The following is a 27,574-nucleotide window of genomic DNA, read 5'->3' as shown; positions in this document are numbered from 1 at the left end:
TAAGAACTAGATGATCTTGAGGTCCTTTCCAACCCTAACTATTCTATGATTCTATGTAACAAGAAGTGAAACTCCAGTTTACACATACTTCAGAACCTAAGGCTTTGTGTTGTTCCTACACTCGTATCCTGACAGACACACCAAGATGCAGATAATCCTGCTGATGGCCATAAAATCAACTTAGCTTCAAGTTCTGTACCTTTCATTTGCACCTATAGTGCAAAATATAAACTCTGGAATTTAAAAAGAGGGATCACAAGACCAAGTGCTTTAGTTACTGCATTTATGAGCAACATTGAATTCATCAGCTTTTTAAAAGCAATGGACTTTCAAAAACCACATCCTAGATGAACTGCTTCTGGACAGTCTGGATGAAAGCATCACTACCAAGCCAGGTTAATTACCTCACTATGCAACACAGGAAAGGCTGAAGTCTTTGCTAAAACCAGAAAGATGTCACCAAACAAGGTCTCACTGACCACAAGGCCCAATTAAGAGTTGCAAAACCACTTCCCAAGGCCCTAATTTGGTCTGCAGACCCCAGCATGGGAGTCGCTCTATGAAGAGCTTCAGAAGCTTTTCAAATCTATCTCTGAATGCTTTAAAAGAAAAGGAAAAATCAAGCTGTGATTTCAATACACACACTTGGAAGGAGCAGTTTACACTCGTTCCACGGCACAGGAGTTATACATGTGTACAGCACACAGGCACAGCAAGTCAAGTGACAAACAGCACTGCAGTGGTTTAACTAGGACCACAGGACACACGAAACCGAAAGCAGGTGTACTCCACACACCACTGCCAAGCAAGCCATGTCATACTGTAACAACAGTGAGTTACACCTCACTCCAACAGTATTTTTCCTCGAGTACTGACCAGCCGAACACTCCCTCACAGACACGCACGCCTCTGCTGGAGCACCCCTGAAAGCCAGAACACAACGTACAAGGCAGCTCACGCCGTAAATCCAAGACCTCCCAAGTTTCAGCCGTCGCTTACAAACACGGAGCAAACTGCTGATGGGCGTGGTAAGAGAGATCCCGGAGGATCAGAGCAGCAGCGGCAGCGGGCACGGACGCAAGCTCTGTCCGTAGAGCTGTCAAACGAGGCCGAGACAAACTGCGGGCTCAAGCCCGGAAAAGCTGAAGCTCGCTCGACGCCAGAGGCAAGAACCCGCGAGTAACGCGGAGGAACCTCCCGAAGAAGCCGGCAGCGCTGCCGGCTTCCCCCGCGCTCACCTTGCTGGATGTCGCCGTTCGCCCCGCCGGGCACGGGCACGCTGAGCTGCCGCTCGGGCTCGGGCAGGCAGCGCCGGCAGAAGGAGTGCAGGCAGGGCAGCAGCTTCGGCTCGGCCTCCCGCCGGCTCTGCAGGCTCTGCGCGCAGACGGCGCATGTGTCCAGCAGCGAGAACGGCCCCGGCGCCGCCGGCGTCAGCGGAGGCACCGGGCTGGGGCCAGGCCCGGGAACGACACCGGGCCCCGCCGCCGCTGCCTCGGCCTCGGCCTCCCCGAGACCGCGCTCCACCGCCGCCGCCGCCCCGGGACTCTCCCGCTCCTCAGGCGGCACGGCGGCCGAGGGGGAGGCGGCCGCGGGCTCCACGCCGCCGCCTCCGCCCGGCCCGGCCTCGGCAGCCCCCTCCCCGCCGCCGCCGCCTCCTTTGTTTTCCGCCATGTTTCCTCCTTTGAACCCAGCTCCCCGCTCCGCGCACGTACGGCGTCACCACGCGCCGTGCGCGCGCCTCACGCCACGGAGGCGGGGCCCGGGAGGCCGTGCGCAGCGGCGCGTGCTCCGGCGGCGGGTGTGGGTGGGGCGGGAAGGGTCCGGAAAGGACCGGCCGTGACGCAAGCGGGCCCGCCCCCGCGCCTCAGGGGTTATCTGCCATTGGTCCGTGCCAGAGGCCTTCCAGCCAATCGAAAGAGGAGGCTTTAGGGCGAGGGGCGGAGCCTGCAGCAGGGAGTTGGCCCCGCCCACCGGGGCGCTCCTGGGGCAGCAGCGGGCGCAGGGGGGACCCCGCGGGCGGGGGGTGCGGCTCCCGCCGAGGAGCGCGGTGAGGAGCCCTCTGTCCGCAGCGAGCGTCTCGACGGCGGGAGCCGTGACCCTGCGGCTGATGGCGGCGGAGCACCGGGGTCAGCGGAGAACGCGGGCGTGGTCCGGTGCTGTAGGACCTGCAGGCAGTGCGCCGTGCCGGGCTGCGGCGGAGAGAAACGCAGGTGAGAAGGTAACGAGGTTCCGGTGACAGCCGTGTAGCACGGGGCACAAAACCCCGAGGGAAAAGGGGTGTGAAGCGGCTGCAAAGTAGGCCAAGGGGAATGGCTTGAACCTGCCCGAGGGGAGGCTGAGCTGAGCTCTTAGGCACAAGCTCTTCCCTGTGAGGGTGCTGAGGCGCTGGCACAGGGTGCCCAGAGAAGCTGTGGCTGCCCCATCCCTGGCAGTGCTCAAGGCCAGGTTGGACACAGGGGCTTGGAGCAAGCTGCTCCAGTGGAAGGGGTCCCTGCCCGGGGCAGGGGTTGGGGCTGGGGGAGCTTTGAGGTCCCTTCCAATCCAAACTAGGCTGGGATTCTATGAAAATCCCTCAGGCATGGCACAGTCCGACTGGCACCCCTCACATGCACAAGTACCTGTGCAATGCTGTACACCCTGTCCCAGCCTCTCTCCCAGGCTGGCATGGGTCAGTTACAAACACTGTAACAGCAGCAGCCTCCTCCCAGGCTCAGTCTCCCACACTGGTTTCAAATTCACATACATCAGCCATGCAGTGCCAGTCAGTGGGTTCAGTGAACAAGGCTTACTCTGCTGACTGCTCGCAGGCTGCCTTTTGAACACATAGCAAAAGCCATCCAGATAGCAAAACCGTGTTTATTAAAGGCATAGGGGAAAATGTAAAATCATGACAAGGTTTTCCTTTAAGAGCTCCTACATTTGGTGTTTAAAAACAAAACAGAAACCAATTAAAATACATTTAAGTGTGCACATAACTCATTTAAACAGCATTTTGAGTCCTAGAAATGAAAACAAAAGAAACAATGAAAATAACATCACACAACTGCAACTCGAGATGTCTACAAAGACACAGCATCTCCAAAGGTTTTTGTGTTAACCCATGCTGCAGTGAGACACCAAGGGTGAAGTCACTGGAAGTCTTGCTGGATGTTCTCCTTGTTCGCCTCACCGTGCTGCTGTTTGATTTGTGAGATTTCGTTTTCCAGCTGCACGATGGTTCGTTCAATCTCATAGTTTTTACTGACAAGAGACACCCATCTGGAAGGGAAAAGAAATTGAAAAGCCTTTAAGTTTTATGTAACCACCCTCTGCTTTAACATAAAGACAATTACTGTTCCAAAAATCATAAACACATGGAATAATGCAGTGTTTTTCTCAACACATGATAAATATCCATCAGTAGCAATGGTGGTTTGAACAACCCAAGTGACAAAATGTAGGTTTTAACCCTGTCAAGATTTTGTATGTAGAGACTTACTAGAATCAAACCCAGTGACTGCCAGTATTTAAAGAGTTTAAAAAATAGTTTAGACACTCTGAAGGAGCTGATGTGCCCTCCTTCCACATCTGTTGCTCACCGATTCACTCAACTGTAGTAACTCTTACACAGACCTGAATTACAAACCCTTTGTGCAAAGCAACAAGCAGTTTTCCCATGGTAACGTCCCACAACAGTACAGAAAGATCACAGACGCTCTGCATGGAAGAATTCCAGGCAGAAGCTTTACTTGTGGAAGGTTTAACAGAGAACTTGAGATACTCACGTGGATTCCATTTCTCGGAGCTTGGCCCCAGCTGTGAGTTGCATGTTCTTTCGTTGCCAGTTCAGATCCTGAATGTTTTTCCTGGGGAGAAAAAAGATGGATTTCTTTTTATCTCCTTTCTTTACAAGCTGTAATTTCTAATTTAAAAATACACCTGATCTCTAGAAGTACTATCATAAAACATTTGTGTAGCCAGGGCTGTAACTGCAACAGACAGATGGAGAAATCCCAGTACAGAACCCTGAGACAGACAGATAGACAGATAGATAAAAACAATAAAACCACAGACACAAAACCTCCACTGTACTACAAGCAAAACTTCCAACATTCAGACCTACTGCTTGAGGATGGCAGGGTCAGATCTGTTAATTACTGTCATTACTTTTTTCCTGTGACCATGGCAGCAGCACACACACAAGCCTTGCACAGCCTGGGGGAAGGGGCTCACTTTCCTTCCAACTTCATTCTGAAAAATGTAGAAAAAAAATTACTCACCTCAACTTCTGAAGCTCTTTCTGGGCTTGTTCTATCATATGAACCAGATGTCTAAGAGCAGAATGGAAGCAAAGTGTTAGGAACACATACAGTTGCTGGATCTGACCCATTTAAGTAAGACACAAAAAGCCACCTCAGTGCAACCATGAGACAACTTGTTCTCGGTGCAGTCTGTGCTGCTCACTCCTTGGGGCCCCCAGCGTAAGAAAGACATGGTCCTGCAGGAGTGAGTCCAGAACCTGTGACTGTAGCTACCCCATCCCTGGCAGTGTTCAGGGCCAGGCTGGACGGGGCTTGGAGCAACCTGCTTTAGTGGAAGGTGTCCCCACCTGTGGCGGGGGTCTGGAACTGGATGAGCTTTAAGGTCCCAACCAACCCAAACGTGTCTGGGATTTTATGATATGTTCTGATGATCCCCACTGATGAACACAGGGAAACACCTCAACCACACAGAAGCTGAAGCCAGAACCCCAGCAAGGTCTCACAAAGCCTTACTCGTTGTACACCTTCCAGGCATTACAGCCATGCTGCGACATGAGCTCCAGGTTCTCGATGCGCACGGCCTGGTGCTCCAGCTGCGCCATGGAGTTGTTCACGCACTCCTGCCACGCTGTGATGTCGTTCTTCTGCCCGGAGGACGGCGCCGGCAGCTCGTACCTGCAACAGACCGCCCGGCCGCCTCAGGACGGGCCTCGGCAGGCTCGGCTCTCGGGCCGGTGGCCCCTGGCCCTGGGGCCGCCCCGTTTACCTCTTCATGCTGAGCAGCTCCAGGGGCTGCCGGGCCGCCAGGCGCTCGAACTCGTTCCGCATAATCTCGGTCTGCGGGAAGGCGCGGGTGAGGCGGCGGGGGGAGCCCAGCCCGGGGAAGGGGCAGGACACGGGGGAGCTCGATCCACCTCACCTCGAAGGCGCTGAAGTCGTGTGCCGGCAGGTAGCTGAGGTAGTTCTTGGTGGGCCGGTACCGCCGCGTCTCCTCCTCCACTAGCGCCGCGGCCTAGCGCACACCGGCCGTCAGGCACCTCGGCTCCCGGCCCAGCCCGCTCCCGGCCCAGCCCGCTCCCGCCTGCCCGGCCCGGCCCACGCTCACCGCCTCCCGGACGCCCGGCGCCTCATAGCCCTGGTCGAAGTAGGGCAGCGCGTCCACCACAACGTCCCCCGCCACCAGCCCCGGGCCCGCCATGGTGCCCCCGGGCCCGCAATGCGCCTGCGCGCCCCAGCTCAGCCACGGCGCCGCGCAGCACACACGGCCCCGCCCCTCGCGGGCCGGCCCCGCCCTCCGCCCCCAGACCCCGCCCCTCCCGGGGCCACCTCCCGCCCTGGCACCGCCCCTCCCGGTCCTAGCCCCGCCCCATCGCAGCGCGGCGGAGCAGGCTGAGGCACGAGCGGGTCCGATAACGCCGAGTTCATGGTTTAATCAGGCAGGAGCCGCCCCCGGCCCCGGCCCTCCTGCGGCCACAGAGGAGTCCGGCTCCGGCCGCAGGGCAGGCGGCACCCGGGGCCTGCCGCTGGCCCGCAGCGGCAGCAGCGCCCGCTCATCTCTTCTGGAGAAACTTCATTTTACTGCCTGTGGAGAAGAAAGGGACACGAAGGGCTCAGCATCGCTGAAGGGGCAACTGAAAACAACACAGGAGCACACACTGCAACGAAGAGGCTCTGCCCTCTTCCCCACGCAGTTGTTTGGTCAATAGCAGAAGTCTTGGGGGTGAGGGTGGTGAGGCGCTGGCACAGGTTACCCGAAGAAGTGGTAAACAGAACCTTGAGCAACATGGTCTAGGGTGAGGCATCCCTGCCCGTGGCAGAGGGGTGGAACTGGATGATCTTAAGGTCCTTTCCAACCCAAACCATTCTATGATTCTGTGATTCATTTCAATAAATACAAATGAACAAAAAGCGAGGGTGTCCCTTTACCAAGACTGCGAAGGATTTTGTTCATTCCAGTCGGTTCAGTCCCTGGAATACTCTCCAAATACTCCAAAGCGCGGACCTCAAACAGGCCTAAAAGAGAAAAAATAGAAACTGAGCTATTCCATCTTTTAGCATGTGACAGCTTGTGTCATTAACAAGGAGGTTATAAAAAGGAAATCATGGGTATGATGTAGGCTACAGGATGAGAGAGGAGAGATGTAAAAATCCTTTGCTTCAGCCCTTGATTAGAAGGGCCAGAGCTACCACTGGCACCAAAATGCCAATGGGGTAACTCGCCAGGACAAAAGGTGTCCTAAGAGTTAAAGTCAGCTGACATGATACTCTGAATCTAAAACAAGAAAGCAGCCCCACCTTTGACCGGGCTCTTTCTCAGCTCTCGGTCCTGGATGAAGCCTGCAAACATCTGTGTTTCCATGAAGAAGTGCAGGAAGTGACGCACGTTGCGAGACACGTGAGACTTGCGGAACAGCTCCCGCTGGAACACGCGCTCCCCTCTCTCTGTGACGTTCATGTGCAGGGAATAGTGTCCAACGATCTCCACAAAGAACTGCACAAAAGCCTCAGAGACCAAGGAGTTCAGGGGCACATCACCTGCAAAGAGGACAACAGAGGGGACCTTTCACTGCGCATTCATCACTTTGGTCCTTCCTTTCCTGCAAGAGGAGCAGCAGTTACTTTTCAGGCTGTCTCAGACATGAAATCCCAGATGCGTGTTTGATACCAAGGAAGCCAAGCTCAGGTTCCACATCCCTCTGGTGCTGTTGCCCCAGCACTGGATCAGGACTGCAGGGGGGGTCTCCCCAGAGTGCAGCAGCAGGGCAGAATCCCCTCTCTGAGCTGCTGCTCACACTCTGGGGGTGCAGCCCAGCACAAGGGGGGGTTCTGGGCTGAAGCGCACTGATGGGTCACAGGAAAATACCTTTCTAAACTGTGTATTTCCTCTCACTCATTTTCCCAGCTGAGCTGTGGAGATTTGCTAATGTGAAAACACTTGTCTGCACAAATACCTTGTGTGTCACTCTGCTGATGAGACAAGATTTCACTTCGTTCTTCCAAGACTTGGACAAGAGCAGCCTGGAGTTTATGGGGCAGGATAGCATCTTCATCTGATACCTAAAGGGAAAAAAGGCCGTTTTGAGAACCTTCTTGTGCTGCACTGATGAGAAATACTCATAACATGGCTAAAACAGCTTGAGGGAAGTTACTCTGTGATATGGTTTGTCTTGGTGGAGAACACACATTTGTCTTGCAGCCACAGAAATGAAAACCATTTGCTAAGCACCCTCCCACTAGATCCTCCAAATCCTGTTGGAGTCACACACACAACATGTGCTATATCCATGACACAGGCTCACGCTTACGATACTAGTGATAAAACACACAAAACCAACAGAAAATAAACCAAATCCTTTAATACCTTTCTCCAGTTGCAGGCTGCAATGCAAAACAGAACAGTAAGGCAAGGAAAAGGAGATGCAAATATCCTCCTGAACTAGTAACAGTCCCATACATTTACAGCAACTTGTGATGCAGAAGCACATGAGGTGAATTTCAGTGGAGAACCGCAAGTGAACTGTGATGACGATCTGTCTCCTCAACTATCACCCTGGGGAGAAAAATCAACCAACCAAAGGAAACCCACCCCAGATAGATGAGAGAGGAGAACATGCACACAGCCAGACAGAAAGCAGAAAAGAGCCTTAGTGGTCCACTTCACATAATGAACCCACTCATTACCCCTGTTGAAATCAGGCTCAGATAAGCAGCATCTTTGGCTTCACAGCGTTCTGCACCTCATGCAACTTCAGTCTTACAACAAGAATTTGTAAGCCTGTTCCCTTCTCTGTTGGTCAGAAAGGAATGCCAGATACTTCTTCAGCCACTGGAGCTTCCATATGAATACCAGCTTTTGCTGAGGTCTTGTTCTCATTTTCTTTCACTGGTGCCTTTTCCTGGCATATAACCCTCAGTGACTGCTCCTGTTATTTCACTCACCTCTTGCAAGAACTTGTCGGCACAAAGATCAACAATCAGCACCTGGGGAAGGATGTACAAAACACACAGACTCTTATAACCAGGTATGCTGCTGTATAAAAAAAACCCTTTTCTTTCCGAGTGCCAGAGGATGTCACACACCCAACACAAACTGCAGCCTGTCCATAAGGACAGTGAATAGTATTGATCCTTGACACCAGTGGGACACCCTGACATGTACCTGGCAAGTTCACCAACCTCAGCAAAGTCTGAGAGTTTATATTAAGACAGAACCCACAGAGATTATTCCAGAGGTCAGCTCATACCACTGCCACTGGCCCTATACTGTGCTTCACCCAATTCTCACCTCTTCTATGGGCAGGTCCTGGAGCTGTGGTAACGAGCAGGAGAGAATGCCAATTAGGAATGGGGTCGGAGAGCACACAATATCAATCATAGAAGTTGGCAGGACTGGTATGTAGGTGTGTTGCCAAGTGAAGGGATAAAGCGTTGCAACTGCAGCATGGCCACATTTAGACAGAACGCTAGAAAGGTAAGAGAAGCACAGAGTTGATTGTCAACTTCTCCTTCAGTACCTGACTGCAGACACAGGTTAGAAATGCTCAGGGGAACATAACTCACACACATTTACACATCAGCACAAGCCCCATGCATCCACTTTTAAAGGCAATTCTGAGGAGCTAGGAATAGAATCAACCCAGACTAAAGAGGTAAAGGAAACATTCCTTTATCTCCTGTCTCGGGTAAATAGTATACTTCAAATTCCAAGCATGCACGTGTTGTGTGAAAAGTCTGCAAAAGCTTGTAAATGTCACTATTTACAAGTCAGACAAGCTTGCACACGAAAACAGCCCCAGTGCAGAAGAAGAGTGTCCCTCAGAAGCAGTCACTCAGACTCTGTTTTTACCTTAAGTTATCAGCAACAAAGATCACCCTCCTTTCCAGCAGGAGAGATGCGAAGACCCGAATTGTGTGAGACACACTGAGACACTTGAAGAGGCATTCGAAATCAACGTGTTCCAGTCGGGAATCCAGTGGGCGGCAGAGCTCCAGCACCTACAGGCAATCGGAGATGCAGAGCACTGGAGGAGAAAAGCCACCATAGAGCCAGGCCAGGGGAGGGGAAGCCTGGCTAGAACATGGAATGGGGGCTCCCTGCAAGTGGAACCCTGCGGCCTGGACAGTCCAACTGCCCAGAGGACTCCCACACAGATTTGCTCAAGGTCAGGCTGGACAGGTCTCGAGTGACATGGTCTAGTGTGAGGAGTCCCTGCACATGGTAGGAAGTTGGAACTGGAAGACCTTGAGGTCCTTTCAAACCCAAACCATTCCATGATTCTATGATCTTCAGACTGACTTTTTACTGGCAGCATCTCTCCACAGGTCAGTTCGCAAAGTGCCGCTGTGCCCCAGCACAGCAAAGCCGCTCCTGGTTTCCATTACCTCATTTCCTGCTCCTGGCAGGAAACTCCTCACAGTAATTGTGCGTCCAGGAGCAGGGAAAGGCGCCTCCATGACACTGCGCATGAATGGGTGCACCAGGGCTGGGGACATCTCTCGCCTCTTCTCTACTTCATCTAAAATCTGCAAGAAAATACATTAGACATTGGTTTAATGGCTGGCTGAGGCCAGAGGAGATACCAGCCTCTGTCAGAGTATCCCATGCCATAGCTACATGTGAAGGCTCCAAAACAGACTCACAGCCCTTTCCTCCCTCTCTTGGAATCCCTGTGAAAGCTCCCCTCAAAAGTCTGAGCAATCAAATGGGAATAGATGCCTGTGAGTACAACTTTCCATTCTCAAATCCAGTCTCTTGTTACTGTAAGGAAATGTCTTGTACGTGGTTAACTGAATTATCACAAGTAGTTAGAGGACTAAGAAGAGCAACACCTCAACCTCCTCCCCAGTAATCTTTCTGAAACACTCTTCTAGAAACTCTGTGCTCCAATGATTAGAAATGAGCTTTTTTCTTATCATAAGCTCGCCTCCTGCTATTCTTCTGCAACAGCAGCTCTTCACGTGCAGTGGCTTTCCCCAGGCTCTACCTCTTTATCTACTCTCCTCATAGCGACAGGAAAAACAAGCTAAGATTCCCACCCCCCAACTGATTTTCCATTTCCAAGTCATGGAAGAAGAGGATGAAGAGGCACCATCAGTCTTATCAGGCTGATGAGGAGCCACTTCCTGACAGTAATTTGGATGAAGGAATAGTTATCTGTGTATCACCTGACAAGTCTCAGCACTGGCATCATTTTATCTGCCCTGTCAAAGCAAAGGCCGTGAGGAAGCACCACGATCACTAAGCAATTCTATACCGGACAGAAGCACACAGTTATTTTGTGGAGCTTGCAGGTTGTCAGAGACTCTCAAGTCCAATAAGAAGTAACAGGTTCCCCCCACTTCACCTTGGAGAAGAGGTTGAAGCAGCCCAGGCGGCTAACAATGCAGTACACCTCAGGAAGGCGCTTCCCTTTCCCTTCTGGCTGAAAGACAACAGGAACAGGTGAGAACAGGGATGCAATAAGGCACCTAGCACCTACACTGCAGTTGATTCACACAATTCCTTCTGCTGGAGCTCCCTTTAAACTTCTGACTTAAGATTCCTGAGGAATGTTGAGTTCCAGGAGCTGTCTTTCAAGCCCAGAGCCCATTTCACTCTACAGGGGCATCATCATGTTCCCTCCTTTACTCATTCAAAGTGTTGGTAACATCAGCAGCACAGGCACTACGTAACTCACATGGAAAATGACTGCTGAGTCACATCATGCACTTAACTGTGCATTTATCAATGCATTCTTTACCCTCAACCCAACACACAGATGCTTACCAGGAGCTTCCTGCAGTACCCAAACCAGCGGCTGCCATCCTCTCCCGTCAACACGAAAGAAAATGTTTCACTGGGGAACCAAAGAACAGTGAGGGTTGAATTCACCAGCCAGGTCAGAGACCGACAAAGCTCACAGACTACAAGCCATTTTCTTTCTGGTCATGCTGAAGACCCCTTGCTGTGGTTAGCCAGCTACTTTGATCTCTATTCAGTGTAGAAACCTGCAGCCCATGGACTCCCATTGAACTACTACAGCTCTCTTCCTTCCCAGCTGCTTCTCTGTTCTGCCAAGGAACAGCAGAAGCGCTTGGCCTTGAACAGACATTACAAACTTCCTTCTTGCAGGAAAGAAGGGGCTCAGGTAGAAACAGCAATTCCCCTACCACTGGCATCAGGGATACAGCCTTTCCCATTTTAACTTGCTCTGCAGTTCCTCTGGTCCAGCACACTGGCACCTACCTAAGCTTTCAGCATTGCCTGTTTCAGGCATGAGTATTCAGAACCAAGTCTTTACCTTTTAAGGTCTGATGCAGGAAACCAGTCTTTGGGATCTGGAAAGCAGAATTTGGGAATGACCTTTAGCCTCTCTTCAGTATCCTTTGACTGTCTGAAGGGATGTTCAGTCTGGAGGAGTAACACATGCTTTTGAAGTCACTTAAGTGTGGTGCATAGCTTCAGCATTTAAAACAGTGGGAGACAGTGTATTCCTGATACTTCCCAATGCTGAACCATCAGACAGCTAATGCCCAAGTATAGGAGAACACATTCTGCCTGTAACAGATTTCCAGTTCCCTCTTGGATCTTTCCTGCTGATTGGACCTTTGTAAAATTACCCACCTGGTAAGAAGTCTTGGTAAGAAGTGAGTAAGGATTTATACGCATGGCCAAGTTTACTGGGGAATAAAGCTAGAACTGATCCCCCCAAATGATGGATGTATCAGCTTGCCTCAGTTCTATTCCTAGGAGATCTGAAGCTTCAGATGTGCAGATCACTCAGCTGTGAAAACAGTGTACCTATATCCCACTTACCATGAGAGGGCTCAAGTCAAACCCCTCAGTGACTACAGGACAACTTTCCATGCTCAAAACTGCCCAGAAGGAGCAAAAGGAAGGATTTTAAGTAAGAGAGATCATATTTAAGTAGGAAATGGCCTTGAGAAGTTGAAAGTTTATTGCACAAAGCTGATTATAGACCCTGCACCCTCAGTCAGTGCATCCAGGTTATTCCAGTGTCCCAAGCTGTGACAGCATGAAGGAGCAGCCTGGAAAACAGCACAGCATTTTCAGAGTAACAGTTGTACAAAAGCATTGATGTCCTTGGGCACACAGCCCAGAGAAGAAGGTGACAAGCCAATTACTTGGAAGCAAGGCTAATATTACAAGGGAGACAAATCAGAACACCTCCACAATTCCTGGGCAATGTTTCCTGCACAATCCCAGCATGACAGGCTGTCCCATGTAAAGGAACTCACCAGAACACTGCAATTTGGCTGTAAAAGAGCAAAGGGCTTCATATTCCACACCTGTATCCTAACCAGTGGCCTGCTTTACTAGTGAAGAGTTTAGGAAGGGATACACACCATGAGAGGAAACAAAGAGCTGCTGAGTGTGTTTTGTGGGCAGGTTTCCATGCAGCTCCTACCTTGCTGGGAAACTGCTGTATGATCTGTGGCATGTAGGTCATCTCAGAGGCCTTCTTGTGCAGTGACACCACCACAAACAGCTCAAACAGCTGCTGCTCCTGAAGCTCTATCAGATCCCTCTCCAAAGTCTGGTAGTGTGGGTTCCTCTTGGAGGTTGACCTCAGCAGGCACCTGTGTCGACCTGAAGAAAGGAGCAAACCCAAAACCAGGCTGTGGCTACCACTGCCAAGCACCTATAGGTCACAAAAGAGGACTTGTCACTACCTTTAGAGGGGGGAAGGGAAATGGGTGCATTTGCCTGTCACTGCTGCACTCTATGGGACTTAGGACTCCTGCATCAGCTCCTCAAGCACAGAACTCTTCCAGACAGGGGAGCACTGGCCTTGCAGCAGCTCTACAAATTCCTCTTAAAATCACAGAATGATTTGGGTTGGAAATGACCTTAAGATCATTCAGTTCCAACCCCTCTTGGCTGATAGCTTGCATTCTCTTGCTCTTTCCACACATCTCAGAGCGACAGGCCGTGCTAAGGATGAGGGAAACCCAGCTTCACCAGTTCAATAACTGCCAGGCCTCAGGCAGGCAGGGCTAAAGTAGCATGGGCATCAAGAGAGGCAGAGCCAGTTTCCTGGCCAAGGAACCTCCAGGCTGGGATGTCCTGACAGGCAGCACCAACTCACAAGCACAGGCACAGCACCCTGATGTAAGAAATTCCTGTGGCCCAGGCACTGTGACACATTGTGGACAACTCTGAAATCAGGCAGTGACTCAGTCACTGTATTTCTGCAGAGACTCTTCACATTACTCTCAACATAAAACAGTGGAACTTCACTACTGACTCCAAGTTAAGGCCTCACCTATGCTCCCCTCCAAGCAAATGAAACATCTGAAAGTATGGATTTTGAGTCTGTAGTTTGGGCCTATGATCAAACTCAGGACTGCAGAACCAGACAAATAGCCAAGCGATTTCTCCCCAGAGGAAAGGGCATTTCACAACTATATACATGTAGAACACAACCATGGGAAGGAAGTAGGGTAAAATAACCTCAAGTGCTAGCAGCATAGGTGATCCAGAGACAACGCCCTGCAAGACACAGTTAAGTGTGACTCTACCAACCCAAAAATGAATCCAGTTCTGATGACTGGTAGATTAATGGCATAAAGCCTCAGAAGGGGCAGAAATAGAGGTTGATTTGCCATAACAACAGCTCCCAGCCTTGGCCATGCTGCCTCTTAGATATTCCCTTTCTCTGTCTTGGCAGAAGCCATGACAGAAGCAATGACTAGTCAGTGTGCTTATCCCAGTAGAGCCTTAGCCAAATGTGTAGTGCTATGGAGATGGGACCAGCCCTCGTGATTCACTCACTTTTTGACTGATTTTCCGTATCACTTTCATTCCCACTGGTTTCACCTGAAACACACAGAGTTTTCATTTATTAGCCATGCAGAAGGAAGATGGGCAACACCCAAAGTTGGGCAAGAGAAAGAACTTTACACTCATCACACCAGCATCGTTCAGGACTGCCCACCTATTCTGCTCAAAGCAGCAGCAAAGAACAGCTGGGACTGGGCAATGTGCTACAGCAGAGCTGATGCCATGACCCTGTTTCTAGTAAACCACCTGCAGGTCGGCTGAACATAGACAAACAACAGAAACCAAGTGGCTATTTGATACCACGGTAAAAGTTAACAGAGCTGCTGAATAGAATATACTATAAATAAAGGCCATACCATGGCTACAAAAATCAGAAGAACACAAGAACCTCACTTTAGAGGCACAAAAGTGATGAGTGGAGTAGTCAGAGGTGAAGCAACCTGGGGGGTTTGTTCTGCTTTTTTGAAACAGGACTTTTAACCAGCAGCCCAGGCTCAGATTACAGTGAATCTGCCACTTGTGCCAGTATTAAACTTGGGTTAAGCAAGTGTTCCCAATCTGACCAGTGCTGAAAGCTCAGCAATTACAGCTGCAAGACATGGGCCAGCACTGTTGGGTCAGCCCAGCAGGAGGTGCAGGAGGTGGTGGTGCCAGGCATGTCAGCAGTACCCCAGGATGTGCAGGAGCTGTGCTGCTCAAGAGGTTTATGGTGCTGGAGACTCTATACCTTTCATTGGAGGTGCTTCTCTCCCAACAGCACTGAGCAACTTCACCCTCTTCTTTCCACGCTTAGAATCAAAGATCTCCTGGATTTTTAGTACCAGCTGCAATCCAAAGCAGAAGCAGAGGTTAACGTGGAGGTCCAGAAAAGGGCTCCCAGGTGCCAACAGGACTGCAGCCCAACAGCAATCATCTAGCACCACAACACTTGGAAAGGCTGCCCAAGTCCTGCCAGTCTGAGAGACTGCTTGCTAGAGTACTTCTAGCACAGCTCAGTGGATACTGAATCCACACAGAATTTCTGCTATGTGAGAGATTCCCATTAGCACAACTCAGAGCCGACACCAAACTGTATAAGCACTCTGGCATCAGATCTCCATTTTCTATTAGAAAGGCCAACTACAAGAATATCTTCTGAGCCCTCCACTACAAAGGACTCTGAACTCTGCACGCCCTCAAGCATCCCAATTCTTTCCAAGCCCAGAAAAAGCAGAGCACTCTGACCGTAGCTTAGGGTTGGTTGCTTGCTTGCTTTTCAAGTGAAGGTAGATGTCACACAGCTACTGAAAGTTCTCCAAAGTGCAAATCAGGCCCAGAACAAGGCTGCTCTAACACAGTCCTTGTCCCAGGGTAGCTGCTAAAATGGAAGGATTACGCGTCTTTGTTTTGCATAAGTGAAGAAAGGCAGTGGGACAGAATAGGGACACCACATATCTGGTCCAAAGTCCTAATGCTTTCTGTTACTCCTGTCACTGCCTCCCTGGGTTCCCCCCTCAGTTGCCAAGTATAGATGCTGTAGGTGGCTCTGGTTCTGTCTGTCAAAGGAAGAGTTATGGGAAATGCACTAAGCAGGTCAAGTCCATTCTTGTCTCAAGTTAAGAATTCATTAAATGCTCCCACTGAATGTAGGAGGGTGGGGCCCAGCCATTTGTCACCACAAATGCTGCATAAAAAGGAAGATCTTCTGCAAGAGAACCTGTTTTTCAGCTCAATCCTTTATCCCCAGCTCAGCAAACCAAGCTTAGGCTCTTCTCCTTTTCAGATCTATTCCTCCCCATTTTCTGCATTAACCAGTCCCAGCACGAGGAGGTTGCAAGGAGGAGAAGAGCCCACAGCAGAAAGCAACTCTCCTGCTGCATAACCTGATTTCTTCCCCCTCCTGTACAGCCTTACCTAAAGGATTTCTGTGGGAGTTCTCTGGTTTTGTGCAGCTGAGTCACCAGGGAGAGACACTGGGTGTGTTTATGTGTTTCTTAAGAAAAAACAGCTTTTTTCTTCTTACACTCCAACCTTCTCCTCAACCTCTCGAGCAATCTTGGCTCGATTCCTTCTGAGCAAAAAGAGTCAAGTGTGCTTCCTGCATGCAAATTGCTACCAGATTTCTGGAATAGGTTTGCTGTTGTAGAATGTTGTATTTTCCCCCTCCAAACGGAAGATTCTCTCCATTACAGCAATGCTATAATAGTGCCATCTTCTTCCTGATTTTGCAGGGCTACAGTTCATTCAAAACCAGACAGAAGTTGTTTGTTATCTGAAGCACTTCATGTTTGAACAGTGCTGTGCAGCTCTCCAGCTCTGCCTCTCGGTCTTGTGCAATTTGAGCAAATGCACCCGATTTCCAGAAGAAATAAAGATCGGCAGAAGTTTGATTATTTTTCTGTGGCAAAAGTAAGTTGTTACCATTTCCACAACTGGAATTTGGGGCCTATGCACAAAGTGCTCCGCAGTGGTACCTGCAGCTAAACTTCTAGAGCACATTCTGTGCTTTATCACTGAGGCAGGTGAGCTGGTCACTGATACTGCTAGCTAGAAAGATTCCACACGTCAAATGAGAGTTACAATGGAGTCATCTATTGTGAACGTGGATTAAAAGCCTTCCTCTAGCCTCAGAAGCACATGGCACACAGGTAGGAGGGCGCAGGAAGAGGTAGCAGAGGGGTAGGAAGCCTTTGTGAAATGTGCTTGTCCCTAAAAGCTACTCTTCACCTTTAGACTACGAAATAGCTGCAAGGGTATGTTCCTGATGGCAAGTCAGGAGCTCCAAGCCAACACGCCAAGTAACCAAGGGCCCAACCAGCTCCCTACAGCAGCCCCACACTGTCAGCCACTAACAACCCAGTGCCTGGAGCAAGAAGATAAGGGTCAGTCTGAGAAGTCATCAGGAGCAGGAGACATGTACATACAATTGTACAGAGCTGGCCCTCTAGCTCCCAGAGAGCTTTCTCGCATTCCTGCACCACATTCAGCACAAACCCAGCATCACCACACTTCATGGAAGCAGTAGCAACAAGGCTTAAATGACAAAGCACAAGGAAGAGCTCCTGTTCACACACAGCACTGATTGCCAGGTGAGCACCCAGTGCTCCATTTCTAGACTGTTGGCCAACAAACCCACCACTGCCCAGCTAGAACTGACACTGGTTTCTGATCCCCAAATACCTGCCCTGCTACCTGGAGGGGAAATGGTTTGAGCAGGGCCACTTGTCCACACACACAGCAGGGCCAACCAGCATTCACCTGCCACGATCACTTACAAAGCACTTAGAAGGTGCTACAAAAGCAGCAAGATTATGAAATGCCATGCAAGAGGTAAGGTTTCACACTTTAATCTCACCCAGGGCAAGTTCTTTCTCCTGCTAGCAGCCTCTGCTGCTCGGAACAGCTTCCACTCAGACAGTGTGACAGGCAGGGTTGTGTCCTTCACCATTTTCCCTTGGAAACTTGACTGGGAGGGCTTTGGCTCAAGAGTCTTGCGACTGAGGAAGGGAGGTTTTGGGGGAGGCTAGAAAACAGCATCAGAAGAGATGGTTAAGCATGGGATTAACCTTTAGCCCAAGGAGTCAGATTATAAATGATGAACTTCCTGCAGCCTCCTGCTCTACCAACCTCTCCATCCCACCCCACATACTCAAGCATCTCATCAATACTCTCTTGTTCATATTCTTTTGCTCCTTAGCAGCTTAATCAACTGCCATTGCCATGGTTGCTCGTTATCATTTACACCAATAACAAACAATAAAACCCAAGGTAAACCAATGATGTAGCAGCAGGAATGTGGAGCCAGGGGAGAGCACAAACAGGGCCCTGGTGAGGATGACTTTCTGTAAAGACATGACAACTTAATCCCCTCATCCTACCTTGGGAGCTCTACTGGTGCTCCGGGGGGGTGGCAGTTTCCAGACAGATGGGACCTTCCAGAGGGGTAAGGGCAGAGCTCCGATATCTTCATATGGGTTCTCTTTTGCAGGACCTAGAAAAGCATTGGGGGGTTGTGGAGTCTCCTACACTGGAGATATTCAAGGCCCGCCTGGACAAGTTCCTGTGTGATGTACTGTAGGTTACCCTGCTCTTGCAGGGGGGTTGGACTAGATGATCTTTTTAGGTCCCTTCCAACCCTTGGGATTCTGTGATTCTGTGATTTAGGGAATTTAGGAAAGGAGATCAAGTCCTGCACTCTTGCAAGGGATGTAAGCAGAGACAGGGTGCAGTTGCCTGCCAAGATTTAACAGGGCCCGAGAGAGACTTGGTTGAAGATGGGTTAGGTTCCTACCACTCAAAGACCCTTCTAACCCATTACCATCAACCTGGCAAACTGTGCATGGATTCAGCAAAACAAAATACTTCTACCACTGCAGAGAAAGTAGCTCTATTGCAAAGCAGCTGATTTTGACAGTGTTCACAATGATCTCTGTGCAGCACTCGAGCAAAGCATTTGAAGAGCTTATAAATCAATTTAGCACAGGCCAATTCTAGAGCTCTTCCATGACACCTGAAATCAGGCTGTTCACATGCAGTTACTTACACCAACAAGGAACCCCAGATGGGGAAGACTTTAAAAGTCACAGAGCTGGAAAGGGCCTCAATGCATTCTCATCTTCATTCCTCCCTCCCCAACAAATTTACTACCCTTAAATAAAGCGAGTGCATCCCCCAGAAGCACAGGCACATACAGATAATGTCCTCATAGATGTTGTCTTCTGACTGTGTGTAGACAAGCCTGGATCCTGTAGTGCCATTTGTCTCTTCTTGAAGCCTGTGGGACTTGGTGGTTGCCATTCGGTTGCGGAAGCCCTGGATGTCCTCAAACTCAAAAGATTTCCTAGAGGAAAACCAGTGTAACTTCTTCTAAAGGCAACTGCATGTACCAGTGAATTGCTGTCTCCAGCCCACACAGAGCATGGTCTCCCTGGGGCCAGCAAGCACAGGGATGCTTCAGTCTGGACTCTGATTTCTAAGTGCTGAGGCTTAAGCCCAGGCAGCAGCTCAGCCCCACACAGCCACTCACTTGCTCCCACCCAGTGGGATGGGGGAGAGAAGCAGAAGGGTAAAAGTGAGACAATGCTTGGGTCAAGATAAAGACAGCTCAACAGGTAAAGCCAAAGCTGCACACACAAGCAAAGCAAAGTAAGGGATTCATTCACTACTTCCCCTTAGCAAGCAGGTTCAGCCATCTCCAGGAACGCTCCATCACACACAATGGTGACTCGGGAAGACAAAAGCTGTAATTCCAAAAGTCCCCCCCTTTCCTCCTTCTTCTCCAAATATTCGTTGCTTTTAACATACGGTGTAGGATACCCCTTGGCTCAGTTGGGATCAGCTGTCCTGGCTGCGTCCCCTCCCAGCCTTTTGCCCAGCCTGCTCACTGGTGGGGCAGTGAGAGAAGCAGAAAACACCTTGAGGCTGTGATGACTGCTCAGCAACACCTACAACGCTGGTGTGTTTTCAATGCTATTTTCACCACAAATCCAAAACATAGCACCACACAGGCGATTATGAGGAAAATTAACTCTATCCCAGCCAAAGCCAGCACACCGAGTGAGTCCTACTCACTTACGCTGGGAGATTTCTAACTTAAACACGAAGTTAGAGGCTCCATGGCCAAGCACACTCCAAGCAGGTACCAAGAGTCCCATCCTGCCAGAGAGGCAAGAACCCAAACCACATTTTGCAGACTAAGCACTTGCAGCAGTCCTCAGAATTAGGGCACTGCTTTCTACTGGAGCTCACCTACTGCTTCTGTGAACGTGTTATCATGTTCATGAGCTTCAGTTCTCATACACTTGGCCGCCACTTCAAACTCATGGCACAGAGATCACAAAGGAGCTGGCAGGGATTTAGCCCATCATCATAAAATCTGGGTTGTTGCTGCATGCCTGGCCATGGTGAAAGGATGTTTCAGGAGTCCTAGTCACATCTCCACCTATCATGTGCACATTCCTCTAGCACAGCAGCCCTAGGCAGCTCCTCTGTAAGCAGAAGTAGCATTGAGCTAGCTCAGAGGTGTTTTATTCTGCAACAGGGACCTGTGGATGGGGGAAAGGGAAGAATAGCCAAACCTGCTGCAACAGGAAAGCTGGAACGTTGAACAGGCACACTGCATAAAGAGAAAGCTATTCTGTAATCCATAAACTGCAGCTAAGGACAAGCTCAGGGCAAGAAGCAGGCAGCACCCTCCTTGGGACCAGCATATTGTCACTCAACTCTGTTGAGTCACACACCTTAGGGTGTGGGACTAACATCTGTTTGGAGCTTTTGCCCTTCTTTGCAAGATTATCAGGCAGTGGAATAGGTTGCCCAAAGAAGTGGTAAATGCTCCAACCCTGGCAGTGTTCAAGGTCAGGCTGGACAGAGCCTTGGTGTAGTGTGAGGTGTCCCTGCCCATGGCAGGGGGTTGGAACTGGATGATCTTAAGGTCCTTTCCAACCCAAACCATTCTATGATTCTATGATTCTGTGATTATCAGCAGCAAAAGCAGTGCACAAGCAATGATGGAAAGGGGATGCTTTCATCCAGAAATATCCTCTCTCCATCAACAACACTGGTACTAGCACTTGTACAAGGACACTGTGGCAAGCAAGCTGTTGGAACCCATCTAGAAACTGATTTAAAGGAGACACGAGAGATGAATCGCTGTACCTCTGGGTTCTCCCTCTGATCCTCCTGCTGGCTATTCTCTTCTCAGTGTTGTTGGAGGATGACACCGAGTCTCCTCCATGCTGCTTTTGTACAGGAGCTTCCCTGGTAGCACTGGCATCACCACAGCTTCCAGCACCCTTTTCTGCTAGATAGCGGAAAGTCCTGCGGGGCTTGGGTGGTGGGACAGCAGCAGGAGGTGGTGGGACAGCAGCAGGAGGTGGTGGGACCTCCTCTTGCCCCTCGGCCTCAGAGTAAATGTTTTTCAAGCTCCTCTCTGCCCTGCAGAGAGATTCTGCTCCTTTGACTTTAAATTCTCTTTCTGTGGAACAAGAGCTCCCTTGCTTCCTCTGAAGGTCCAAGGGAACTGGTGGGGCTTTGCCAGGCAGATGGGGATCTACTCTCCTCCACAGAGCTTGAGAGGTGTAGAAGTTCCCTGGGGGCAGTCTTGCTTCTGGGTCAAGGAGGCCAGCTTGCAACTCTCCTTCCTCCTTGGCTTGGGAAGCTAGGCTGTACGCACAGGGCTTGAGGTCACCACAGCCACCAGTCTGCAAGCAGCCCCGTGCATCTTCCCTGAAGTCCAAGCCCAAGCTCTTTGGATCTTTGGACCCAGTCCTTCTGCCCTCCTCTGCATGATCTGGCTTCACTCTGGGCAGAGCGTTGCAGCTGGGATCATACTTGACTCCAAAGTCTTTCAGCTGCTGTTTCTCATTGCTGGAGCACCCCCGTGTCCTCCCCTCCCACTGGGAGATCTTCTGCTTGATGTTGCGGCAGTGGCTCCGGGAAAGGGTCTGCACAGCAGAGCGGGAGAAGCTGTTGTCCACTGACCCTGCTGGGTGCATGGCAAGTGCCAAGGCGCTCACAAACACCCCATCTCCAGCCTTGTCCACATCCACCTGTGTCCCGCACACATCAAGCTGGCATGAGGCTCCAAAGCAGTCACTGGTGTCCAAGGGCCCCTGGGTGTCAGCTCCGCAAGGACAGCCTGGCAGCACAACCTGCAGAGAAAGAGAAGAGCAGAGCCATCAGATGAGCTCCAGCCATGCACATCACTGCTGCTCTGGCAGTTGCTGAAGAACATTACTCCCCAAATCACATGTTCCAGACTGGTTTCCAGAGCACGCTGCCCACAAAGCCTGCTTGTGTAGCACGCTTCAGGGAGGGCTAACAAAAGGGAAGAGGGGTCCCACTGGCTTTAAAAAACCAAACACAACACCACAACAGGAACAAAACCCAGCCAGGGATCCCAAGGGTCCAAACTCAAGGAAAGCATTTAACAGCAGAGGAACACAGCAACACAGCCTGTCTGCAGCAGGGACCTCAGCCAGCCCCTCTGCTGCTTGCTTGGACCGCTGCAGGCCAGGCAGGAGTGCTCAGCTCTTCCTGATGCTCTGAGCACCTCGAGCAGCACACAGCAAACCACTGCAGCAGGACGTCTTTACAAGAGCTCCCAACACAGGAAGGTACCACATCAGCTCCAGAGAAAGGGAACCCCATCTACTTCTCCAGAGAGCCAGCAGCAACAGGACAGCTGCTGCTTCATGCAGAAGGACTAGGCCAGTTGTGATGACTGGAGAAGAAGTTCCTCCTCCCGGGAGTGTGCTCCTGCATCACAACACAAGTAAAAACCTGTCTGATGTTCTGCTTGTCAACACCTGACCTAAATTTGCCATCAAAGGGACTGGAGGGCAGTGCTGCCCAGCCTGTGGCCTGCAGCCAGGGCAGGTTTTAAAAGGCGTACAAGAGGCCAAAATGCAGAAGAAATTGGTGAGTTCTCACGCTGAAGAGGAAAACAACCCTGTTCAGATCAACAGAGGAGAAGGAATGCTAAAGAAACACTCTAACTTCTACCCAAGCAGAGCCTGCACAAACAGGAGCTATGCTCTTTGAGACTACCCCAAGGTGTAATTCAGAGGATAGAGCAAACAGTCCTCCAGGTAGTACAGGACAAAAGGTGGGTGAAACTGCCAGGAGAACCTGGGTGGCTACACAGACCCAGCACCTACAGGTTCAATATGACTTTAGTACAGACACGTGGTGTCCCCAGCCTCGGAGCCCTCTGGCTCTATCTGTAGCTCTCTGGGATCCCCCATATCCTCAGAACTCCTGACCAGCACCAAGCCTGTCTCTGAAGAAGGGAGGTGAAGCCACCACTGCACAGATGGCCCCAGTGCCAGCTCCAGCACGGCACAGCATCCCCTGCCCACTCCTGCCAGCGGCGAGGTGCAGGCAGGCCCCTGCTGATGGCACCACAGAGGGACAGGGACAGGGCAGAACAAGTTGAAGAATGACACAGAACACACAAAATCCAAACCCCACCTACCCCCTGTCCCAACCCCCTGGCCTGGTACTGCAGAGTACCCCTGGGGTACTGCAGAGCTCCTGTGCCCCGCTGTGAGACCCTCTTCCTGCCCAGCCAGGCTGCTCCAGGCAGCAAGGGGCCCCTCCTATAAATAGGCATTGTTTCCAACACATCCTGAGCCAGAGCAGAGCCATCCTTCCTCAGTGCCTGCCTGCACAGCTCTGATTAGCAGACAGGAAAGCGACTTTCCCCTTCCCTACAACCTTGCAACTACTCTCAGTGCTGCTCGTGAGGACCTGAAGCATAAACCAGCAAAGAAGCAAGAGCTCTGATGGGGAAAGCCAGGTTAGCAGAGTGAAACAACCTCCTTTCAGCCAGTACATTCAGAGGCACCTTTACTGCCTGCCATGTCTTCGAACACAGGACCACTGGATGAGGAACTCACGAAGGGACAACTCACACAGTGACAGGACCCCAAAGGACCTTGCAGTGTGGAGCAATGGGCTTATTCACAGGATTAAGCACTTCAAGGCCACCATATGCATTGATGGAGCACGTGAAGCTCCATGCTGACAGTAAGTCCACGTGGCTCCCCTGCTTCCCAACAGCACTGGCAGCTTTCCTCTCTGAATACACCCTGGGGTTCAGACCAACAGCCTGGCAAAACATCTGCATGCAGCATCCATGAGGCCATCCAGGCAGAGCAGACTGAGCAGCCCTGTTCCTCTTTCTAGTTGGGTCCCTCCCCAGAGCATGCAGGGCTGCCTGTGCTCTGGCAGGTCAGGTCTGCTGGCTGCCAGCCTGCCCCAGATCCTCCTTCCAACCACTCACATGGGTAACGGTACAATAACAAGTGCATTTGCTGTAGTTTCCTCAGCCAGTCTGACACATTCTGATATAGAGCCATGGTCCAGGTCAGCCTGGTGCTGCTGACCTCTCCTACATCAGTGCCTCCATGATGAGGCACAACCAGCAAGTCCCAGCCAGCATACAGGTACTGGTGAGACTCTGCAGGGCTGCCTCTGGTTCTGCTCACTGATGAATACCCAGAGTTCAATCAGTCCACCTAGTGCTCAAGCAATCACCCAACTACCATCCAGAGCTACGCAGACCCATATGCAGGAACAGGATCCACACTGAGCTCATTTCCTCTCCTTTGTAAACCTACCAAGTAATATTACTTCTCCTGCCAGTGAAGCTCCACACACTCCCTGGAGAAGCAGTACTACTTAGAAGGTGAAGCCATAAGGTTCACTCACCTAAGAAGCTGTTCAGGTCTCTCCAAGGCATGTCACTGATCTTTGAACCACCAGATACAACTAGAAACACGCAGCTCCTGGCTCATTTTGAACACAGAGCATAGAGCACAAGCTTAAAGCACCCACCGCTCTCCAGCTCAGCACTGCTCCACCAGCCACAGCCCTGGACTGTGTCTTCCGAAATAACCATCCAAGGAGGAGAAGAGTGCAGCTCTTCACCTGCCCAGGCTTGCAAGCTGCTATCAAGAACTAGGCATTTAATCTAAGCTCATTACACGAGCCAGGGCAAGAGCAGAGACTGATCTTTGGTGAGGAAAGAGCAGACCGAGATGGTCTGATCCAAGCTAATAACCCTCAGATAAGCCAAAACCCAGCTTAGGGACACAGAACTGGTAGAGACCACCCGGGTGAGAAAGCCAGCACTTGCACCCCAGGGACCACACACCCCATTCCTTTCACAAACCAACCAGATGTAACATGACTGCTTTCCTCCTGACCTCTACTTCCAAATTCTTTCAGTGGCTTCAGGATGCTTCACAGTCTTTCCACATAAGCCAAATGCATCATCTCTACTGCCTGAGCAGCTACAGCAGTTTGGTGTAGTTGAGAATGCTGAATTATTTCACTGAAAGTGGGGTTCGGGGTGAAGAGAAATACAGTAATTTCCAGACAAAGCATCACACATTTCTCCCGAAAGAGAGCCTCTTGGATCCATGCTGTTTGAACACAGCTCCCACCTCTTCAACCCAAGCAGAATGAGGCACGCTCACACCGCATGATAGATAGCCCTGACTCTTTTTTCCAGTTCTGAGAGCCAGAGAGCACACGAAGCATTTTCCATGCAACGTCTCAAGACAATTCCATTTCCTGAAACCACACACTCCAGGAGAGAATGCTGCCACTGCTCTCCAAGAACGAAATACTCCGATGCTGAGCTCAAGCCCACTCCTCGCAGGTGCTGCTGGCACCCCACAACCCCCCTTACCACCCTCATGCCAGTAGCTGATCAGCTAAACAAAGGCACTAACACACCACCTTACCTTATCCTGCTGCACCACGGGCATGAGAACACACAAATCACTGCCTTGGCAAGCCCATGCAGTCCTGAAGCAATCCCTTGCTCCCTTTGTGAGAGCCGTGCCGCTCCAAAACCACCCAGGAGACCTCCTCCTCACCAAGCCTCCTGCGCTGGGAGCCAAATAAAAGATCGTTTCTGGTCTCCTGGAGCCTAGGGAAGCTGCCAGCTCAGCGCTGGAGGGATGAGGGGGCAGCCAGCACAGCTGCAAAGACCCCTTCTAGAGTCTTCAGCTACTCCCATTCTGTTCAGCTCCAGGACGAACCTGAACTTTTCTGAACCAAACCCTTGCCATGCTGATGCCTGAAGGACATGGGCAGTACCAAACATGCAGATTTTATATCAAAATAAGTAACACTTCAGGAATGCAGCATGCTTAGTCATTTCCATCTCGAAACAAAGCAGCTCTAGCTATTAACTCATTCAAAGATTCTGCCTGTCATGCTGAGAAACAGAGCTCCACCTCATCAGACACACAGCCCCTGGACGTAGTAAACGTGATGTCAGTCTTAATTACATGGCAAAAGGAGGTTAAGTCTGACCTCTGCATGGGTCCCAAGACTTTTGCACTGAGAAACAGAAGGATCTTTCAACTTCCAGTCTGTTTTTCAAGTGATGAAATCGAACTTCTTGAAAGCTTTTACCCATGCTAAAAGCCAAACTGCTTTAAGCATGTAAGCCCTGAAGGCTGCTATAGCAGAGGACACCCGGACAGAACCCACAACACACTATTTTTACAGTCATGGGTTTTAACCTGACTCACAGGATCTGAGCTCTCGGGTTAGCAGGACTGACTCACATTATACCACGGGCTGGCTCCATGCCCCAGGAATGCCGCAGCTTCACACAAGAACTGAGACCCAAGGTAGGGACAAAGGAAAAGTTAAACAGGAGTCATCCTGGAGCTGTTTCCTGGTGCAGCTGTAGGAGGTGAGATTCCAGGCTTCCCTCAGGGCTGGCATCACCATAAAGCCACCGCCACCTTCATGTTACAAGGGCCACCACAGGCATCCTGCTCAGTGCCTTTCCCTCACCACTGGACCAAACTCCTGCATCCCCCCTCCGGCTGACAGAGGGCACACTGGCTTGTTCAGCAGGTTCTCATTTCTCTGCCCCACTCTCCCTTCCCACGCAGCAAGGTCACCACTCACTCCCCATCCCTCCTTTCTGTAACTGACAGACGGGGACAGCAGAAATCACAACCACCATTGCCCAAATGCACATCTCCAGGAGCTGGTTTTCCTGCAACTCTTCACACTCCCATCATTAGGGCTGATGCAAGTCCCAGCTGTCAGGAGAAAGAGTTCCCACCACTCCTAGGGCTTTATCAGAGTCGTGGTAGCCAGATGACAAACTGCGTTCAGCCACGGTAACGGGAACAGAGAGCTCTATGCAGTGACCAGGAAAGGCAAAGAGAGGCAGGTCCGGCACAGCAGCCTACACACCATGCCCTCAGGCAGCCCTGCCAGAAAGGACCTCTGCAACACCTCATGCCTGCACACCCCCGTGCAGCAGAGCACAAGAGCCGAGTGCCACCTGAACCACCACAACTCCTGCCCTAACGAAACCCCTGAGGATCACAGCGTGGCTGAGCCGGGAAGGGACCTCTGGGGCTCAGCTCGTCCAGCCGCTGCCGCAGCGGGGCCGCCTACAGCAGAGGCGTTTCCTGACGTCCAGAGGGATCTTCCCGTGTCCCAGGTTGCGCCCATCCCTGGAAAGCGCCCGTCCGGGTTGCCCTGGGCGCACACCGATGTCATTCCCACACGCACCCCGTGCCCTCTCCGAGCGGAGCAGGACGAGGGGCCGCGGTAGAACACGGGGCTGGAGACCCAGCTGAGCGGGCACCCACATCCTGCGCTCAGCCCCTCGCCCTGCCCGCGGGGCAATGCTCCGCGCGACCCGGCACCGGCCCTCCCGACCCGGAGATGGCGAGCCCCGGCCGCAGCGCCGCCCCCCTCCGCGGCAGAAGCCGCCGTGGCGCTTCCTTGCCCGGCCCCGGCAGCCCCGGCCCCGGCAGCGATCGGAGCCCGCGCTGCTCCGCCAGCACGGCCCGCCCGGCCCCACGGGCGGCCCTGAACCCCCTCCCCGGGCCGCCCCGCGCCCCGGCCCCGCCTCACCCGCAGCCGCCTCCCGGCCCCGGCCCCGCTCTGCCGGGGCGCTCCCGGCGCGCCCCGAGCCGCCCGCCCGTTGCCGCTCGCGGCCGCCGCACGGGGGCGCTGACACCGCCGCTGGGAGACCCGGCTTTACTGCGCGGCCCGGCCCGCGCCCGCCCGGGGCCGT

At 51.6% G+C, this 27,574-nt stretch overlaps 3 protein-coding genes across 9 annotated transcripts in view; all 3 read right to left on the bottom strand.

Annotated features, from left to right (window-relative positions):
• TRIM33 (tripartite motif containing 33) overlaps window positions 1-1,767 on the bottom strand; it is a 30,519-nt gene extending 28,752 nt beyond the window's left edge. For 2 of the 3 annotated variants that reach the window (XM_065698175.1, XM_065698176.1), the window contains exon 1: window positions 1,239-1,765. In XM_065698175.1, coding sequence (XP_065554247.1) covers window positions 1,239-1,671 — 433 coding nt within the window. In that variant the 5' untranslated portion in view covers window positions 1,672-1,765. Of the gene's footprint in view, window positions 1-1,238 lie in introns of all 3 variants that reach the window. The other variant, XM_065698177.1, reaches the window with a different exon arrangement.
• Window positions 1,768-2,836: 1,069 nt separating this feature from the next.
• BCAS2 (BCAS2 pre-mRNA processing factor) lies at window positions 2,837-5,495 on the bottom strand. The gene is made up of 7 exons (XM_065698040.1): window positions 5,347-5,495; window positions 5,161-5,253; window positions 5,008-5,078; window positions 4,755-4,916; window positions 4,260-4,310; window positions 3,765-3,845; window positions 2,837-3,258 (listed from the first exon to the last, which is right to left on the bottom strand). Exons 1-7 carry the CDS (start codon window positions 5,437-5,439, stop codon window positions 3,129-3,131), a joined length of 681 nt encoding a protein of 226 aa, XP_065554112.1. The 5' UTR covers window positions 5,440-5,495; the 3' UTR covers window positions 2,837-3,128.
• A 151-nt stretch (window positions 5,496-5,646) lies between these two features.
• Window positions 5,647-27,492, bottom strand: DENND2C (DENN domain containing 2C). Of its 5 annotated transcripts, none has more exons than XM_065698038.1 (19): window positions 27,412-27,492; window positions 20,662-21,656; window positions 18,696-18,844; window positions 17,883-17,995; window positions 17,360-17,527; window positions 14,753-14,849; window positions 14,017-14,061; window positions 12,650-12,831; window positions 11,522-11,631; window positions 11,008-11,077; window positions 10,586-10,663; window positions 9,624-9,764; window positions 9,088-9,236; window positions 8,527-8,704; window positions 8,181-8,222; window positions 7,193-7,298; window positions 6,537-6,776; window positions 6,168-6,254; window positions 5,647-5,823 (listed from the first exon to the last, which is right to left on the bottom strand). In XM_065698038.1, the coding sequence occupies exons 2-19, from the start codon at window positions 21,498-21,500 to the stop codon at window positions 5,792-5,794; spliced, it is 2,826 nt and encodes a 941-aa protein (XP_065554110.1). In that variant the 5' UTR covers window positions 21,501-21,656; window positions 27,412-27,492; the 3' UTR covers window positions 5,647-5,791. The 5 variants fall into 5 exon arrangements, with proteins under 5 accessions (XP_065554110.1, XP_065554106.1, XP_065554107.1 ...); XM_065698034.1 differs by lacking the exon at window positions 27,412-27,492 and adding an exon at window positions 25,260-27,114; XM_065698035.1 differs by lacking the exon at window positions 27,412-27,492 and adding an exon at window positions 24,687-25,205.
• Between the last annotated feature and the right edge of the window lie 82 nt (window positions 27,493-27,574).

The sequence above is a fragment of the Lathamus discolor genome, chromosome 19 (assembly GCF_037157495.1).
Source record: "Lathamus discolor isolate bLatDis1 chromosome 19, bLatDis1.hap1, whole genome shotgun sequence".
In the NCBI taxonomy this organism is placed as follows: Eukaryota; Metazoa; Chordata; class Aves; order Psittaciformes; family Psittacidae; genus Lathamus; species Lathamus discolor.
The sequence above is the reverse complement of the archived record's forward strand: the minus strand, read 5'-3'. Positions and strand labels throughout refer to the sequence as shown.

Bases quoted from the DNA above. Each gene is read 5' to 3' on its own strand.
- BCAS2 (XM_065698040.1), bottom strand. From the start codon at position 5,439: ATGGCGGGCCCGGGGCTGGTGGCGGGGGACGTTGTGGTGGACGCGCTG. The intron at 5,079-5,160 runs GTGAGGTGGATC...GCCTTCCCGCAG, and splicing joins ACGACTTCAGCGCCTTCGAG to ACCGAGATTATGCGGAACGA. The intron at 4,917-5,007 runs GTAAACGGGGCG...GGTCTGTTGCAG, and splicing joins GAGCTGCTCAGCATGAAGAG to GTACGAGCTGCCGGCGCCGT.
- DENND2C (XM_065698034.1), bottom strand. From the start codon at position 25,283: ATGCCCGTGGTGCAGCAGGATAAG. The intron at 18,845-20,661 runs GTACAGCGATTC...GTTTTCCTCTAG, and splicing joins ATCAGAGGGAGAACCCAGAG to GAAATCTTTTGAGTTTGAGG. The intron at 11,078-11,521 runs GTAAAGACTTGG...TTGGTTCCCCAG, and splicing joins CCTGCATCAGACCTTAAAAG to TGAAACATTTTCTTTCGTGT.